At 41.8% G+C, this 20,425-nt stretch overlaps 1 protein-coding gene across 5 annotated transcripts in view; it reads right to left on the bottom strand.

Moving 5' to 3' along the window:
* Positions 1–13,298: 13,298 nt before the first annotated feature.
* Positions 13,299–20,425, bottom strand: part of KTI12 (KTI12 chromatin associated homolog) — a 68,153-nt gene continuing 61,026 nt past the window's right edge. For all 5 annotated transcript variants that reach the window (XM_044283389.1, XM_044283390.1, XM_044283392.1 and 2 more), the window contains exons 9-10: positions 19,429–19,497; positions 13,299–13,834 (exon numbers count right to left, since the gene is read on the bottom strand). In XM_044283389.1, the coding sequence (XP_044139324.1) occupies positions 13,691–13,834; positions 19,429–19,497 (213 nt within the window). In that variant the 3' untranslated portion in view covers positions 13,299–13,690. The remainder of the gene's footprint in view (positions 13,835–19,428; positions 19,498–20,425) is intronic.

Here is a 20,425-nt window from a genome sequence, read left to right as displayed (position 1 = left end):
ATATTTTATTGCACAGATGTTTGAAAAGTCGCAAAGAGGGGTCTTGAGATTATTATTTTTTTCTGGCAAAAACTGATGACCTCCAATGTTTTTCTAGCATTTTTCAGACTTTTCTCTTCTTATAGAGAGGTTTATGGGAAAACGCCTGATAAAATGCCAAATCCGGGGTGAGCTATTTTGACGGTATCATCCGTGTCACCGTCTAGTATTCCCTTCTTCCCTTGAAATAGCACAGCCAAATAATCCACAGAGCATTAATCGCTAGTATCGCCAAATAAGTCCATTCATGAGCCCAAGCTAAATGCTGGAAATACTTTACTGGAAGGCAACCCAAACGAGGGGAGTTTGTCACATATCTTCCCTTTGGGGTTAAGACTAAACAGGTATCTGACCTCCTGTCGGTCAGTACCTAGATTATGTGTTGAATGGAACCGGCACTCAAACAATCGGAACACACGTGGGATTGTTTTAAACTTATAAAACTTTTATTAAATAATATATTTTTTGTGCACTTCTAAAAAAATATATAAAAACATATAAAAACATAAAAATAATATACTGCTGCACACATTCAATTCAAGGCTTTCAGTAAAGAAGAGTCGTTACTATGCTGCCCTATAGGTTCGCTATACCATATGTCGCTGCATCCGTATCCAGCTTGTTTGATGGGACTAATGAATCGCAGCCGTCTATGGTCGAGCGACCTATTTGTAGGGCTATCTATATGGCTCCTTACAAATTGACAGTTTCAAGCAGATGGTTATATAGATAGTCCCTGCGACAGATATGTAGTATAGCTTTCAAGCAACAACTCGCATTGTGTGATGTACCAGTCCTCTAGCGAAGTTTTCTCAAGGCTCCGAGTGTATCACCCAAGCAAGGTCGGTAGTTCGGTAAAGTTTTTAAAGTCCCACCTGTATTAGCACAGATATATAGCGTAGCTCCACGTATATTTCTATCGATTGTATGAATTACTCACTGCGTTCCGTATGGGTTCACTGTATGCGTCCCGTAGTCGGTTGTTAGCGTGGCGTCCCACGCTTCCACCTTTCTCCGGTATGTTTGTATTACTTCCGGCTCTGCAGAAATCTCGCCTTTAGTCTCGCGGGAATCTTGTGTCGGGTAGTTAATTCGTGAATCCCAATACGGTGTTCCGTATATGTGAGTTAACTGGAGTTCTTTCTGTCTTTGTTTGAGATTATCAGTAGTCAATCCTTCTGTACATGGCCATGCACCGTCTCACAGGTAACACCCAGACGCGTTTCGAGATACTATCTCTTCATCAGTGGGTCGCCTGTGAGTTATGGCGTCTTAGTTCTTATACTCTCCTCTTAATTGTTTGATTGATCACACTTGTTGTCGCTATGAGATCCAGTTCACAATTGGTTTATCTTTTTCTCTGTGATTCTGTCATTTCCTCAGTTATTCACCATCATTAAAGCTTTTATGCATCAGCTACTTTTCGAATTATCGAATAGTATCAATATTATACAATATAGAATAAAACATAGTATAAAAAATGTCATATAAAATGTGACATAAAATGTGACATAAAAAGGGAAATACAAGAATGCAATATAGAAAGATTTTTTTTGAAAAAGTCTTTTTCACATAGGTACATTTCTATTAGCCAGGGGTTATCTGTCTGTCCTTACTTTCCCATTACTATTTTCGATATATTATTGTTTCTTTTTTTTTTTCTCTATTTGAATCCTCAACTCTCCCAGTTTTTTTTTTTTTTCTCTCCTAATAGAGGTAATTTTTACTTAAATGGGCTATATATTTAGCATGTAATTCGTTCATCCTACAGTATTAGAATCTCATTCTATTTCATTCAAGGCAGATTTCTCATGTATGTCTTTGTTTACAGCTGTATGGAGTGATTCTACATTTTTATGGGGAGGCAGGTTTCTCATAGTGCTGTCTATCTTCTATCTACACATTCATTCGTAACTATATGGTGTAATCCTGCATTTTCATGGAGGGACCTTTATAGAGGGACATCTTAAACAGAGGGTTTTTATCTTTGAAAATATCTGAAGTGTCTCCTCGAGATTCCACCTACATGTCATAGACCGTCCTCTCTATCTCATTTCTAGGTATGACTGTATGGTTCCCCTGTTTGTCACCATACGTTCAGGTCTGATGGATCTGTATTTTATATAAAACCAAAAATTTCTAGGTCTGAATTTAGTCCTGCAGGGAGAAGACTCCCAAAATCGTATATTCTCCTGGACTCTGCCCGTGACATTCTCATAATGTGATTTCCCCCCCCTCCAGTGTATGTCTACCTTCTCCAGGGCCACGAATGAGAAGCCCCTGGGGTCACTATTGTGTACCATTTTGAAATGGTTCGATAGGGAATGGTTTTCATATCCCTTCCTGATGTTGTTTAGATGTTCTGTGATTCTGACCCTCAGGGGTCTCTTCGTTCTGCCAATATATTGTTTCTGGCAGGGGCACTGGAAAAGGTAGACAACACTGGAGGAATCACACGTTAAGCAACCCCTAATGTCCATTGTGAATTGATTCTGAGTAGATTGAACCCTAGTGGTCTTTCTCGGGAATGTTGAATTTTTACACCCTGAGCATCTCCCGCATCTGTAGAAACCATCATCCATTTTCAGCCAATTTTGTAATGTGGGTTTGATTTTTTATTGAAGGTGCAATCTTTATACCCAAATTGGGGGCTTTAGTGAAGGTGATTAAGGGGGAGGTGTGCAGTGAAGGTCCAATGATTTTGTCTCTTAGTAAAAAGTGCCAGTGTTGGTTTATAATATGACGTATCTGTTTGGCTTGTGTATTATACGGTAAAATTAATCTTAACTCACATTCCTCATTTATGTTTTTCTGGGTATTGGAATGAAAAAAGGTTTTTCTCTCTGCTCTTTTTATTTTTTCCAGGGCATCTATCAGGACTTTTTCGGGGTAATTCTTACTCTCGAATTGCCGTTTCATTTTTAGGGCCTCTGTCTCAAAGTCTATTTCGTCGGTACAGTTTCGCTTAATGCGGCGGAACTGTCCCGAAGGGATATTTAACAGCCACTGGGGTAAGTGGCAGCTTGTGAATGGTATAAAGCTATTTTTAGCCGTTGGCTTATAATAGGTTTGGCATATATATCTGTTGTTACGTTGGGTGATCTGTATGTCCAGGAATTCTATGGATTCTTCTTTTATTTTGGACAAAAAAGTCAAATTTTGGTCATTTTGGTTCAGGGCCTCTAAAAATTGATGTAAGCTTCATCTGTATCTTTTTTCCAGATGAATAGGACGTCGTCGATATAGCGACGCCATAGGGCCAGGCTCGACCCCAGTTTCGGGTTAATGTTTTCACATTCCCACTGTGCTAAGAATAGATTTGCATAACTGGGGGCGAACCTGGTCCCCATGGCTGTCCCACAGTAGCTGTAAGTAGTGCTCACCCTCAAAATAAAAGTGATTGTGATGGAAGTATAAATTGGATTCCCTCCATCAGATATTCTATTTGTCTAGTACATATGGTGCCATCTACTTCCAATTGTGATTTTACAGCTGCTATACCTTGATCGTGTCTTATGCTTGTGTAGAGGGACTGGACTATCTAGGGTACCGATGATCCAGTCTGACTCTACATCTAAGTCCTCAAGCGTTTTAATAATATCTGTGGTATCTCGGATATACGATTTGGTTTTTCTAACTACTGGCTGTAATATTGTATCAATATACTGGGAAAGGTTAGAGGTCAATGAACCTATCCCAGATATTATAGGCCGCCCTGGTGGATTTTCCTGGCATTTGTGGATTTTGGGCAGACAGTAGAAGATGGGAAGTCTTCCCTGTGTGCCCAAAATAAAATTGCGTTCTTGATCTGATAGAATGCTGTCTTTTAGACCTCTATCACAATAATTAGTAAGGCTCTTTTTAAATTCCTGCCCTGGATCTCCTTTTAATTTTTTATATGTGACTGTATCACTCAATTGTCTAAGGCATTCATCTATATATTGTGTGGTATTCATAACCACTATGCCCCCCCCCCCCCTTATCTGCGGGGCGTATTGTAATATTTTCTTGTTTTTGTAATTCTTTAATAGCACGAATCTCTCCCTCTGTTAAATTATTTCTTTGACTTTGTCTATCTTTGATTTTTCTCAAATCGTTCTCGACCGATCTTTGAAACGTTGCCATCTCATGGTCAATCTCATTTTTTGGAAATTTCTTAGATTTATTTCTTAGATTTGTATGTTGTATCTCTCCCTCATTTATTTTCACTTGGGGCTCTACTATTATCGGATTTTTTAAGTAATGTTTCCTCAAACATAATCTTCTCATGAATTTCTGCAGTCCTATAAATGTGTCAAATTTATTAAGTTTAGACGTCGGTGCGAATTTCAACCCTTTATCTAGAAGTTTTAACTGTGTTAGAAAGTGTTGTGGAGCTTATATTAATGATGGAATCTAATGCACTTATTAATTTCTCCTTCTGTCTCTCCCCTTTCTTTCTTTGTCCTCTTCTTGTCTTTCTACATCTGGTTTCGTGTGTTGGTGGTGTTGTCCTCTGTGTGGACGTTTGTGTGATTGTTGGTAATGAATTGGAGACCAATTCCGTTGTCTCAAATTGTAGGAGTGGGCTGGGGGAGTTTGTTGTGCATGTTTCCTTGGTGGTGTCTGTTGGTGTTGATTTAATCTCGGTGATAGTGGTGATCGGTATCTTATCCGTGGTTTGTATGTGGTGGAGTCCTGTCTAAAAAATATTTTTCCTGCAGAATTTCATATCTATTATGTGTTGGTACATTATATCCTCCTTGATTGTAATTACTAGTCTCTCCTATCTCTAATCCCCTCTCCTGTGGGCGTGTGTTTCTTTCTATATGGGATGTTGTCGTTTGTATCTGCGATAGGTCGGGTCCAATTTTGGAATGGTTTTTATATTTTTTTGTTTTTTTATTCATTATTTCTAATTCTGTCCTGTCTAGACCTTTACATAATTTTTCTTCCCATTCTATAAACTCACTATCTTTAGGGAATTTCTCAAGTATTTGTTTGTATTTTGTCTATCTCTATTTTTAGATTTTCCAATATTTCCATTCTTCTTTTAATTATAAGATGTATCAAGGCGATGGATTGTGAAAATAATAGAGTCTCCCATTCTTTATTAAATGAGTCGCAACTCAAGTCTTGGGCTGGTGTTTTACTGAGCAATAGGCCTTTAGGGATTTTCCCTTGTTCTATGAATTGTCTCAAAGATCGCACCTCCCAGTGTTGTCTCAGCTGTTTCTGTAGTAGGTGTTCTAATTCTTTAAATGTTTCTAACATTGAGGGTTTGTTAGGATGTCCTATATTGCTCATATTTCCTTCAAAATTGTAGGCTTCGGCTGTTTGCCGTTTCAATTCTACGTGGTTCCAAATGTCCATGACTAAATCAGAGGAGCTCTAACTGCTTAGGTGGGGTGTTCACAAATAGTTCACAATAAGTAATAAGCAGATGGCTCACTCTGAATTGTCACAGTTGGTGCACAGGTTCAAAAAGACACACCCCTAATTCTGTGCTGCATAAATATGTGTTGAATGGAACCGGCACTCAAACAATCGGAACACACGTGGGATTGTTTGAATTGAATGTGTGCAGCAGTATATTATTTTTATGTTTTTATATATTTTTTTAGAAGTGCACAAAAAATATATTATTTAATAAAAGTTTTATAAGTTTAAAACAATCCCACGTGTGTTCCGATTGTTTGAGTGTCGGTTCCATTCAACACATATTTATGCAGCACAGAATTAGGGGTGTGTCTTTTTGAACCTGTGCACCAACTGTGACAATTCAGAGTGAGCCATCTGCTTATTACTTATTGTGAACTATTTGTGAACACCCCACCTAAGCAGTTAGAGCTCCTCTGATTTAGTCATGGACATTTGGAACCACGTAGAATTGAAACGGCAAACAGCCGAAGCCTACAATTTTGAAGGAAATATGAGCAATATAGGACATCCTAACAAACCCTCAATGTTAGAAACATTTAAAGAATTAGAACACCTACTACAGAAACAGCTGAGACAACACTGGGAGGTGCGATCTTTGAGACAATTCATAGAACAAGGGAAAATCCCTAAAGGCCTATTGCTCAGTAAAACACCAGCCCAAGACTTGAGTTGCGACTCATTTAATAAAGAATGGGAGACTATTATTTTCACAATCCATCGCCTTGATACATCTTATAATTAAAAGAAGAATGGAAATATTGGAAAATCTAAAAATAGAGATAGACAAATACAAATACTTGAGAAATTCCCTAAAGATAGTGAGTTTATAGAATGGGAAGAAAAATTATGTAAAGGTCTAGACAGGACAGAATTAGAAATAATGAATAAAAAAACAAAAAAATATAAAAACCATTCCAAAATTGGACCCGACCTATCACAGATACAAACGACAAAATCCCATATAGAAAGAAACACACGCCCACAGGAGAGGGGATTAGAGATAGGAGAGACTAGTAATTATAATCAAGGAGGATATAATGTACCAACACATAATAGATATGAAATTTTGCAGGAAAATATTTTTTTAGACAGGACTCCACCACATCACAAACCACGGATAAGATACCGATCACCACTATCACCGAGATTAAATCAACACCAACAGACACCACCAAGGAAACATGCACGACAAACTCCCCCAGTCCACTCCTACAATTTGAGACAACGGAATTGGTCTCCAACTTATTACCAACAATCACACAAACGTCCACACAGAGGACAACACCACCAATACACGAAACCAGATGTAGAAAGACAAGGAGAGGACAAAGAAAGAAAGGGGAGAGACAGAAGGAGAAATTAATAAGTGCATTAGATTCCATCATTAATATAAGCTCTGCAACACTTTCTAACACACAGTTAAACCTTCTAGACAAAGGGTTAAAATTTGCACCGACGGCTAAACTTAATAAATTCGACACATTTATAGGACTACAAAATTCATGAGAAGATTATGTTTGAGGAAACATTACTTAAAAAATCCGATAACAGTAGAGCCCCAAGTGAAAATAAATGAGGGAGAGATACAACATACAAATCTAAGAAATAAATCTAAGAAATTTCCCAAAAATGAGATTGGCCATGAGATGGCAACGTTTCAAAGGTCAGTTGAGAACGATTTGAGAAAAATCAAAGATAGACGAAACCAAAGAAATAATTTAACAGAGGGAGAGATCCGTGCTATTAAAGAATTACAAAAACAAGAAAATATCACAATACGCCCCGCAGATAAGGGGGGGGGCATAGTGGTTATGAATACCACACAATACACAGATGAATGCCTTAGACAACTGAGTGATACAGTCACATACAAAAAGTTAAAAGGAGACCCAGGGCAGGAATTTAAAAAGAGCCTCATTAATTATTGTGATAGAGGTCTAAAAGACAGCATTCTATCAGATCAAGAACGCAATTTCATTTTGGGCACACAGGGAAGACTTCCCATCTTCTACTGTCTGCCCAAAATCCACAAATGTCAGGAGAATCCACCAGGGCGGCCTATAATATCTGGGATAGGTTCATTGACCTCTAACCTTTCCCAGTATATTGATACAATATTACAGCCAGTAGTTAGAAAAACCAAATCATATATCCGAGATACAACAGATATTATTAAAACGCTTGAGGACTTAGATGTAGAGTCAGACTGGATCATCGGTACCCTAGATGTCCAGTCCCTCTACACAAGCATAAGACACGATCAAGGTATAGCAGCTGTAAAATCACAATTGGAAGTAGATGGCACCATATGTACTAGACAAATAGAATATCTGATGGAGGGAATCCAATTTATACTCCATCACAATCACTTTTATTTTGAGGGTGAGCACTACTTACAGCTACGTGGGACAGCCATGGGGACCAGGTTCGCCCCCAGTTATGCAAATCTATTCTTAGCACAGTGGGAATGTGAAAACATTAACCCGAAACTGGGGTCGAGCCTGGCCCTATGGCGTCGCTATATCGACGACGTCCTATTCATCTGGAAAAAAGATACAGATGAGTTACATCAATTTTTAGAGGCCCTGAACCAAAATGACCAAAATTTGACTTTTTTGTCCAAAATAAAAGACGAATCTATAGAATTCCTGGACATACAGATCACCCAACGCAACAATAGATATATATGTCAAACCTATTATAAACCAACGGCTAAAAATAGCTTTATACCATTTACAAGCTGCCACTTACCCCAGTGGCTGTTAAATATCCCTTCGGGACAGTTTCGCCGCATCAAGCGAAACTGCACCGATGAAACAGACTTTGAAACAGAGGCCCTAAAAATGAAACGGCAATTTGAGAGTAAAAATTACCCCGAAAAAATCCTGATAGATGCCCTAGAAAAAATAAAAAGAGCAGAGAGAAAAACCTTTTTTCAGCCTAATACCCAGAAAAACATAAACGAGGAATGTGAGTTAAGATTAATTTTACCGTACAATACACAAGCTAAACAGATACGTCACATTATAAACCAACACTGGCACTTTCTACTAAGAGACAAAATCATTGGACCTTCACTGCACACCTCCCCTTTAATCACCTTTACTAAAGCTCCCAATTTGGGTATAAAAATTGCACCTTCAATAAAAAATCAAAATAAAAAAATCAAACCCACATTACAAAATTGGCTGAAAATGGATGATGGTTTTTACAGATGCGGGAGATGCTCAGGGTGTAAAAATTCAACATTCCCGAGAAAGACCACTAGGGTTCAATCTACTCAGAACCAATTCACCATGGACATTAGGGGTTTCTTAACGTGTGATTCCTCCAGTGTTGTCTACCTTTTCCAGTGCCCCTGCCAGAAACAATATATTGGCAGAACGAAGAGACCCCTGAGGGTCAGAATCACAGAACATCTAAACAACATCAGGAAGGGATATGAAAACCATTCCCTATCGAACCATTTTAAAATGGCACACAATAGTGACCCCAGGGGCTTCTCATTCGTGGCCCTGGAGAAGGTAGACATACACTGGAGGGGGGGGAATCACATTATGAGAATGTCACGGGCAGAGTCCAGGAGAATATACGATTTTGGGAGTCTTCTCCCTGCAGGACTAAATTCAGACCTAGAAATTTTTGGTTTTATATAAAATACAGATACATCAGATCTGAACATATGGTGACAAACAGGGGAACCTATACAGTCATATCTAGAAAGTGAGATAGAGAGGACAGATCTACTGACATATAGATGGAGTCTCGAGGAGACACTTCAGATATTTTCAAAGATAAAAACCCTCTGTTTAAGATGTCCCTCTATAAAGGTCCCTCCATGAAAATGCAGGATTACACCATATAGTTATGAATGAATGCTGTAGATAGAAGATAAGCACTATGAGAAACCTGCCTCCCCATAAAAATGTAGAATCACTCCATACAGCTGTAAACAAAGACATACATGAGAAATCTGCCTTGAATGAATAGAATGAGATTCTAATACTGTAGGATGAACAAAAAAGAAACAACAATATATTGAAAATAGTAATGGGAAAGCAAGGACAGACAGACAATCTCTTGCTAATAGAAATATACCTATGTGCAAAAATATTTTTCTATATTGCATTCTTGTATTTTCTTTTTTATGTTACAATTTTTATATCACATTTTATATGATACTATATGTTTTATTTTATATTGTATAATATTGATACCATTCGAAAAGTAGCTGATGCATAAAAGCTTTAATGATGGTGAACAACTGAGGAAATGACAGAATTACAGAGAAAAAGACAAACCAATTGTGAACTAGACTTCACAGCGATAACAAGTGTGATCAATCAAGCAATTAAGAGGAGAGTATAAGAACCAAGAAACCACAACTCACAGGCGACCCACTGATGAAGAGATAGTATCTCGAAACGCGTCTGGGTGTTACCTGTGAGACAGTGCATGGCCATGTACAGAAGGATTGACAACTGATAATCTCAAATAAAGACAGAAAGAACTCCAGCGAACTCACATACACGGAACACCGTATTGGGATTCACGAAAGAATTACCCGACACAAGATTCTCGCGAGACTAAAGCGAGACTTCAGCAGAGCCGGAAGTAATAGAAACATACCGGAGAAAGGTGGAAGCGTGGGACGCCACGCTAACAACCGACTACGGGACGCACATAGTGAACCCATACGGAACGCAGTGAGTAATACATACAACTGATAGAAATATACGTGGAGCGACGCTATATCTCTGTGCTTACATAGGTGGGACTTTAAAAACTCTACCGAACTGCTGACTTTGCTTGGGTGATACACCCGGAGCCTTAAGAAAACTGCGCTAGAGGACTGGTACATCACACAATGCGAGCTGTTGCTTGAAAGCTATACTACATATCTGTCGCAGGGACTATCTATATAACCATCTGCTTGTAAACTGTCAATTTGTAAGGAGCCATATAGATAGCCCTACAAATAGGTCGCTCGACCATAGACGGCTGCGATTCACTAGTCCCATCAAACAAGCGGGATACGGATGCAGCGACATATGGTATAGCGAACCTATAGGGCAGCATTAGTAACGACTTCTTCTTACTGAAAGCCTTGCAATTGAATGTGTGCAGCAGTATATTATTTTTATGTTTTTATATATTTTTTAGAAGTGCACAAAAAATATATTATTTAATAAAGTTTTATAAGTTTAAAACAATCCCACGTGTGTTCCGATTGTTTGAGTGCCGGTTCCATTCAACACATATTTATGCAGCACAGAATTAGGGGTGTGTCTTTTTGAACCTGTGCACCAACTGTGACAATTCAGAGTGAGCCATCTGCTTATTACTTACAGTACCTAGATTAGTCGGGAAACCCACCCACAAAGAAACATTAGCAGAGTTGCCCACCCACTGTAAATAGTTACAGGGTAGCTCACCCACCAGGGACAGTACTGGTCTGTAGGTCGCATGTTGTGGTGAAACAGTTCCGCATCCTCAGTCTCCCTGGTGCAGATAGGCAAACCGCTGGGGCTACTTGGGGAACAGCGGCCAGTGGCGTTCTGCACTGATGCCAGCACTTCTGCTGCAACGAGGGGGGTGCAAGCCAGTGCTGTAGCAAGGTGGTCGGTGGAGCAGAGGCTAGCGGTGCTCTGCCCTGATGCCAGCTCTTCTGCTGGGGTGAGGGGGGTGCAAGCCAGCCCTGTAACAAGGGGGTCGGTGGAGCAGAGGCTAGCGGCGCTCTGCCCGGATGCCAGCTCTTCTGCTGGGAAGGGATCAGTGGGTATCGCAGGCTCATCCCCTGCCCCCAGAACTTGGTTGGAGGGATCAGTGGGTATCACAGGCTCATCCCCTGCCCCCAGAACTCAATTGGGAAGTAGCCGGGAAGGGGAGGGCTCGCTTACCTCCTCCTCCTGGTATCCCTGCGGAGATGGCTGGGCATCTGGACCGACCGTCCAGCATCCCTGTAGGACTGGCACAGAGCCTGCGGTCTCATCTGCGCCCGTGTAGTGGGGTTTGTGTTCCCATTTTCCCGGTATCTCCGGCTGCTGTTGGAAGGTGAGGCCGGTTGCCTCTCCGCCCCAGGACTCTGGTTGCTGTAGGGCAGATGGACCCAGCATCTCCTCCCCATGGAACTCAGGTTGCAGCTGTGGAGAGAGACTGGTTGTCTCCTCTCCCTGTGATTTGCACTGCCGCTGGAGATCTGGGCAGGCAGCCCAGCATCCCTGTAGGGCCGGTAGAGAGACCTAGGTGCCATCTCCAACTGCCATCTGTGGGTCCTCCCAGGGCAAGCCTATGAAGTTGCTCACCTCTGAGGTTGGTTGGGCAAAAGAAGGTATAATTTCCAGGCAATCCTCTGGGCTGAGGGATGGTGGTTGAGCTAGGTTGAACAGTTGACGGTATCTCTGCTCCAGCTCCCACTCCATGGTGACTAGATTAATCAGGTCTGGTCCAAGGTCGTCCGCTCAGGGAAGGTCCAGCTCGGTTTCCCTGATGTCATGGATGTCCCAGAACAGACAGACATTCTGTGGGGCATCCAAAGTCATCGCCCTCATCAAAGGCTTCCCACAGTAAGCCCGGACCATTATAATCCTCTCCCTCCAGCAGATAGTGGTTAGTCATCCATGGGTGGCGCTGGGTGGCATACCACTTTAGTTCCCGGTACGCTTTGTCCAGCCACAACTCCCTCCAAATCAGGGTCCACAGTTCCGTCACCCACTCAGCCAAGGGTTGCTTTCCTAGGAAGGGTGACCGCAGAGCCACGAGTACCTGGAACCTCTGTTCCTCACGGGGAAGGCTCTCTCTCCGCCGCCGCTGTACCTCCTCTAAGGCGTCATACCACAGCCCCTTTCGAGTGGCATCTCTCAAGTCCATTATGCCCTCCTCTGATACAGGCCCATCCTGTTGAGCCAAGTACTGCTGCAACCTCCAGCGAAACTCCTCTTCCATGTTGCTGTGGATAGCAACGCTGCCCGGTAGCTAGCTCTGTCCCTTGAGCTCCTTCAAAGCCAGGGTCGCTGCACGAGTGCCAGCGTTGCCCTCCATGCACCATACACTAGTGCCTTCCTTGAATCCTCTGTGCCGGGAAAAAGAAGGGAAAATCACGCTGCTTGCCACCAGTTGTGACGGTATCATCCGTGTCACCGTCTAGTATTCCCTTCTTCCCTTGAAATAGCACAGCCAAATAATCCACAGAGCAATAAATCTATATTATCGCCAAACAATTCCATACACGAGCCCAAGCAAAATGCTGGAAATACTTTACTGGAAGGCAACCCAAACGTGGGGAGTTTGTCACAGCTATGATTTGAAAAAGTCAAGGGACAAAACAGCCTTTGGCGCAGCCAATTATGATAGCAGGGCATACAGAGAAAAATCCCATTAAGACATTTGTGCACACAGACACAGCATTTCAGCCTTCCATTGGAGGTATATAACAGAAGACTCCAACAAAGGCCACTGAATAGCCATATACTTTAGTAGAATAAATTGTTAATTGGTCACAATGTTTTTTTTTCTTTTAAAGTTGAGGTTTTTTTGTGGTAGCCCGCTGTATAGATTTTTTTTTTTACAGTAGTAAACAAGGTATGTTGATGAACAACATATGGACAGAGGCCAAAAGGACACGCAGGTGAATGGAGCCCTAAAGGTGCCAAAAAAAGAACTTGAACACCGTCTGAACAGAACTTAAATCAGACAGTTCCAAAGTGTGTCTAAAATCACAGTATGCATAAATGACACTTTTCCTACAAAAAAGTTCAAACACCTATAATGTGCTGCTATATGTACCAATATATGTTTACAAGATGAAGAATTCAACCACTACAGTTTGTCCACATAAATAAGAGATTACATTTTTATTGCTAAAAGCATAAAAAATAAAAAGCCATTTTTAAATGAATCAGTTTTTAAAATCCACAGAAGCACTTAATAGGACATATGTCAGCAGATTTGTACCTATGAAACTGACTGACCTGTTGCATGTGCGCTGGGCAGCTAAAGGCATTTGTGTTGATCCCATGCTCTTATGCGCCCACATTGCTGAGAAAAATGAAGTTTTAATACATGCAAATGAGCCTCTAGGAGCAACGTGGGCCAACACAGATGCCTACAGTTGCCAAGTACACATGCAACAGGTCAGCCAGTTTTATAGGTAGAAATCTGCTGACAGATGTCCTTTAACAGCTGTAAATGGCAGATTTTGGCATATGAGCAGCTCCTGGCGGGCATCTCTTCAGCGGACACTTTGGTTCAGGTACTGTACAAACATATTTGCAAGCTGTGAGATGTTCTCATTGGGATGAAGTTTGGTGTAACTGATGAACTGCTGACGAAGCCTCCGCAATTCTGACATGTTTAGCATACGTGGCAGCTGCATGTGGGAACATTAAGGAAGACACTGCAAATATTAAAACCTCAGAGGTCCGTCATGTAAAAAACTACAAGGATAAGAGAAAGCCAGATTTAGTCAAATCTGGCTTTTCAGTAAGCCAATGACTTGTTAATTGCAGATTTATTAAAATGAGCTTAAAACTAGTTCAGGTAGGCAGAGGATGTGCCACATTTATTACAGTGGCACGTAACCTGTGCCCTAAGGCCACATGCATTTGCAATGCCATTATGTGAAGCCCCCTACCACCTGGACATAAAAAGCCTAGTCTGAAGTGCAGAGGAGGCAGTCTACGAATGGGGTGGCTTTCAGTATAGTCAACGAGCACCCCTAACCTACAATGGATTAAGTCACCAGCACACATATGACGCCCTTCTCTCTAGAGCGCTTATTGGAGAAGGGGAACTCTATCCTTCTGATGGGTGGGAATCCTGGAAGTGAAACTTTCACCTATCACGCATTTATAATATACTTTTGACATGTCAGAAATGTGTCAGACAGTAATACCCTTTTAAGTTTACTGTGGCCCTTAGCAATGGTTCAATTTGACAACGTGGCCCTCAGAAAAGGTAGTACATCCCTGCTCTAGACTTATACTTTGCATGAAAACTTAGCAAATTTAAACCACTCCCCTTTTCCTAAGCCCAATTTTCTACACTAAGGGGGTCTTAATAATCTGTATAGCTGGTAGTGGGTCCGCAGTGGCGCTGGCCTCTACATAATTTCGGCCTGTCCAGCACCTGGCATGGGCGGTAAAAAGTTGCAGATTGCGGAGCAAATAACCTTTGCACCAAAATCTGCGCCAGAAATACGCGTAATATAGACATATTTCTGGATAGTAATTGACCCCTAAAGAGTCCAGCTGTAAGTTCCACCTATCATATGCATCTGTGTTTGATCTGCACTTTGGTTTGCACAATGCACATGGTCCCATTCATTTCTATGGGTCTGCAAAAACACAAACAGCACGCACATGTCATCTGTGTGCTGTCTACATCCATATGCCAATTTTGCCAGTTACAGAACATGTCCAATTCTGGTATTCATTGTGGACGAGAATAGCCATTTCTAGTGAGGACCGTGAGAACGTGATAGGAACCGATGAACGTGATGTCAGAAAGCCTAGGAAAAGGCAGCGGCACTACTGTGAGCACCACTGCCTTCACAAAGAGATGATCGGCAGGGGTTCCAGGTGTCGGACCCCCTCTGATAAGATACTGATGACCTATCCTTTTCTTCTGAAGTTTTTTCTTTTGATGTTCCGGATTAAACGCAGTTTTCACTTTGGACACTAGATGTCCGTACATAGGGTTATATTCCAAAGTGACTAAATGCCTCATATTTTACAGCTTAAACTACTTTCACATTAGCGTTTTTTGCGGATATGTCATAGATCTGCTAAACCCCTTCCGTTACAATAATACAACCGCTTGCATCTGTCATGAACGGATCCGGTTGTATTATGTCTTCTATAGCCATGACAGATGCGTCTTGAACACCATTAAAAGTCAATGGTGGACGGATCCATTTTTTTGTCAGAGAAAACAGATCCGTTCCCACTGACTTACTCTGTGTGCCAGGACATCGCGGACAGAAAAACGCTGCAAGCAGCATTTTGATGTCCGCCTCCAGAGCGTAAGGTTACTGAATGGAGGCAAACTGATGCATTCTGAGCGGATCCTTATCCATTCAGAATGCATTGGGGCTGAACTGATCCATTTTGGTCCGCTTTTAAGAGCCCTGAACGGATCTCACAAACTGAAAGCCAAAACGCTAGTGTGAAAGTAGCCTAACAATAAAACATTACATTAGTAATAGGTGGAGAGTTCATGGCAGAAATACAGGTCAACTGCATAGACCTATGTCAATCAAAACCAATGGATTAGAGAGGACATTAATTAAGACAGAGGGTATGAGTACATTTAGAAATTCGTTCCCCCATATTGATGCAGAGGAAGGTTAAAAAAAAAAAAAAAAAACAGTATAAAAAGGCATGAATCAACCTGCTCTAATAAAGATGGATTTCCATCCAGATACAGAGTGGGGATCAAAAAATCTATACATTTACATAAGTGTTTATCTTGCTTTATTCTAAGGCTAACGACAATTTAACTATCTGGAGCTCTATCCAATGCCCCATAGCCACAAATGGGGTATGGACTAGTTAAAGGGAATGTGTCATCAAAAAGTTACCTATTGTTTAATTCATTTTTTAATGTTTAACATTTTCTTAAAGTATTTTTTATTATGTTATTTTCAATTTTCCATATCTATAGTATATTCAAACAAAAAAAGAATTCCTGCATTTGTGCAGTGGTCACCAAGTCTAATAATAGGTGCCACTTATTGGTTTCTACGGATCACTTTACTGCAGTTATATATAAGGCCTCTTTCACACTTGCGTTGTCCGGATCCGGCGTGTACTCCACTTGCCAGAATTACACGCCGGATCTGGAAAAACACAAGTGTACTGAAAGCATTTGAAGACGGATCCGTCTTCAAAATGCTTTCAGTGTTACTATGGCACCCAGGACGCTATTAAAGTCCTGGTCGCCATAGTAGTAGTGGGGAGCGGGGGAGCAGTATACTTACCGTCCGTGCGGCTCCCGGGGCGCTCCAGAATGACGTCAGAGCGCCCCATGCGCATGGATCATGTGATCCATGCGATCACGTCATCCATGCGCTTGGGGCGCCCTGACGTCACTCTGGAGCGCCCCGGGAGCCGCACGGACGGTAAGTATGCTGCTCCCCGCTCCCCACTACACTTTACCATGGCTGCCAGGACTTTAGCGTCCCGGCAGCCATGGTAACCATTGAGAAAAAGCTAAACGTCGCGTCCGGCAATGCGCCGAAACGACGTTTAGCTTAAGGCCGGATCCGGATCAATGCCTTTCAATGGGCATTCATTCCGGATCCGGCCTTGCGGCAAGTGTTCCGGATTTTTGGCCGGAGCAAAAAGCGCAGCATGCTGCGCTATTTGCTGCGGCCAAAAAACGTTCCGTACCGGAACGGAAGACATCCTGATGCATCCTGAAGGACGGACTGTCCATTCAGAATGCATTAGGATAATCCTGATCAGTATTCTTCCGGCATAGAGCCCCGACTACGGAACTCTATGCCGGAAGAAAAGAACGCAGATGTGAAAGAGCCCTTATTCTAAACCTGCCTGTAATGATAAGGAGATACATACAGATAAGCCTTGATACACCATTCAAAATAGGCGACTGTCAAATCTTATCTGTTCCTTCCTTGTACAATAACCTCTGCACAGGTCACAGAGCATGCCTAGAAAACTCTCCCATAGAAGTCAATGAGGTCCCCTCCTGACCAATGTGTCTATGGAATATGGGGCTGCCGTAAAGCAATTCTTTTTAATGCTTTGTCACAACTCAGGCAAGATGTCAGCTCCCATAATCATGTTTAGGAAATAGAAAACATTAATTTTTTTTTAATCTGTAGAAAAAATAGCTGGCAGATAAAATTTTTGGTGACACATTGCCTTTAAAGGGGTTGTACTATCTCAGACATCAGTCACTAGGATACGCTCCCAATGTCTGATACATTTGGGTCCCACCTCTTGGACCTGCACCTATACTTAGAATGGAGTCGGGGTAGCGCCATCCTGGTCTATATAGCACACTATCTTTTTAGGCGAGTCCACGTCTTTTTGGGTTTAAACGGCATTTGGACATAGGTGTTCTTTTGATACCTGGTTATTATTATGGATTGCTTCCTGTTCGGACATGACAGCACTTGCATGCAATCCCTTACCCTTTAGCTGTACAGCCATTTTTTTTTAGACTCTCATATATTTTCCTTATATGTACTATTTTCTTAATAGTTGATAATCATATTATATCTGTATACGTTTGTTATCATGCATTATTACATCTCTCAATTGATATGTGTGCAGGGCCAGGATGGAGCTTTCTCTGTTACTCTCCACTTTTTAACGGCATATTATATATATTAGATTTTAATCATGTTCTAATAAAAATTATACTTTTATATACGGTACTATGAGCTCCGTTCTTTGTTTATTTGCTTGTTTTACTCGGGAGCTGGTACCGAGTTATTTGCATAGGTGACCTTTGGTTTTATTGGGTGAACATAGTTTCCACGGTGCACCGTGCATGCGCGGCCGCCCTCCATTCAGTCCTATCGGAGTGCCGAAAATAGGCGATTTCTGTCAGCCCTATAGGAGTGAACAGAGCAGTGGCTGCACTTGCGCGATGCGTTTCCCATTAATTCCAATGGGACTTCTGATAACAGCTCAGCGGCATGCTCGGAGTGACGCTCCCATAGGAACTAATGGAGGGCAGCTGCACATGCGCTGTGCGACCTCCGGGTCTTTGCGGGCTCCATTCTAAGTACCATTTCTGGGACCCGCACCTATCAGCCATTGGAGGCATATCTTAGCGATATGCCCCAATGTCTGAGATGGTAAAACCCATCTCAAATATGCCAGATCAAAAAACACTGCAGTCAGCATTTGATTTTTTTAATCTTTTCCTTCTGCAGACAGAGCCACAGCCCCCTCGTCTTTTGTGGGGATATTACATGGAATAGCTTTCACCGTATTTTTTCGTATTATATATTTGTAAAGGTTAATCATGTCCCTCTAAACATCTCTTCTCAAGACTAAATAGATTTACGGTAGTTTTTTAAATCTTTTTTCATCATAACTAAAGGCCCCTTTACATGGACAAAACTAAATGTACCCGATAATTGCCTGATTGTTAGCGGAGATGAGGGTTGTATTTACATGCAGCAATCACCTATGCTATATGGGGACAAGCGTTGATACAGTGATCACTTGTCCAATAAAGATGATCTTCTGCACAGAAACAATGTTTTTTTTTTTATGTCAGCAGAAATACATGATAACCGGATCAACATTTGTTTGCTTGTTTATCAGGTGATCACTGGCACTTTTTACACATGCCAATCATCATGAATGAGCGTTGTCACAAATGCTCATCTGTGGTCTATGTAAAAGGACCCTAAGACCTTCCAAGCCCCATACCAGTTTAGTTTCTCTTCTTTGTAATTTCTCTAGCTCCAGGGCACTCTTTCCTTGAATTGGTGCCCAGAACTTGTGCACATTCCAGATGAGGCAGCATCAAAGCTTTGTAAAGTGGTAATATTATTTCCCCACATCCCCGTCTTGCGAATCCATACCTCTGTTTAGTGTTGAGCGAGTCAAGCTTCGGATCATAGGTCCGAAGTTAATTCGTTCTAACACTTTCTTTTAACGCTGTACTGGAGACCTGTGGTGAATGAATTCAGTATTCAGTTCTACATCTTTTAAAACATTTCAAATTCAGAATCTGTAGTCGTGTTTGGTACAGGCTGGTACCTAGGACCCAAACCTGACTTTGGATTTCTAATTAGAAATGTTTTTAAAGATTTAGAACTGAATACTGAAGTAATGGCGGGGTACACCAGTTATAACTGGGAACAATTCTGAGTAGGAAACCACTATAACATCGTAGTAATGGTATTGCTTCAAGATGGAGATAGTTCACATTTCATATCTTAGGGGTGTTTTTCTTCCACCCTAGCATTTGCAAAAAGGATATTTTTTCGGTGGCTCCTGGCACTGTAATGATATCTCCTGGAACACTGGTCTTCTGGGCACTTAGAATGGCCTGTGAAAACACATAATTAATATCTTTTTAATCTGAAAAAATAATAAATTAAAAATAAATACTATATCAGCAAATTGTACCACATGAAGGTACGTCCTGTATGGTACTGAGTGGATAAACATCTGAAATCAGAGATGATGTTGATGCCGGCTGTTGCAGAAGGCTCAGGAAGAACAGTTACAATTATTCCAAATATCAACGGCATGTTAAGCCTTAAAGGGGATTTCCAGCCATAGTAGTTGATGGCTGGAATAACCAATCACAGACCAGGCACTGGTCACAGGAATGAAGGGGCTACAATAGTCCACAATATCTGGTCTAGTCCAGTACTGTTAGGTGTGAAATTCAGGAGAAATCTATAGTGAAAATCCATGTGCATTCTCACTAATAACCATGATGTCTGGTGCCATTGCAGTCTCCTATAGACTGTAAATGATAAATATCGGGCAGAATGTGCATGGGCTGTTGCCAGCTGCGTTGGCCACCTCTTCCTCCTCCTCTGCCTTTGCCTTGTGCTTCCACTGTGCCCCCGCTGTCAGGTGGGATTGCCACCAACAGCGCGTCTACCAGCGTGCGATTGTACTCTCGCATCTTACGATCACGCTACAGTGACGGAACTAAGGACAGTACGTTGTCCTTGTAACAGGGATCCAGCAGCGTTGCCACCCAGTAACCAGCACAAGTTAGAATGTGGCCAACTCAGCGGTCGTTGCGGGGACACTGCAGCATGTAATCGCTCATGTGTGCCAGGCTGCCCAGAGGCAACTACAGGCTGTCCTCTGTGGGAGGTATATCGTCTGTGTCCTCTGTATTCCCCCAGCCACGCACCAGTGATGGCCATGAGCTGGTTTGGGTGCCACCCTGCTGTGAACACTGTTCCTCCTCCTCCATCTCCTCCTCCATCTCCTCCTCCTCATCCTCCACCTAG

This window comes from Bufo gargarizans, chromosome 2, assembly GCF_014858855.1.
Source record: "Bufo gargarizans isolate SCDJY-AF-19 chromosome 2, ASM1485885v1, whole genome shotgun sequence".
Lineage (NCBI taxonomy): Eukaryota > Metazoa > Chordata > Amphibia > Anura > Bufonidae > Bufo > Bufo gargarizans.
This window is presented reverse-complemented; position numbering and strand designations above follow the sequence as displayed.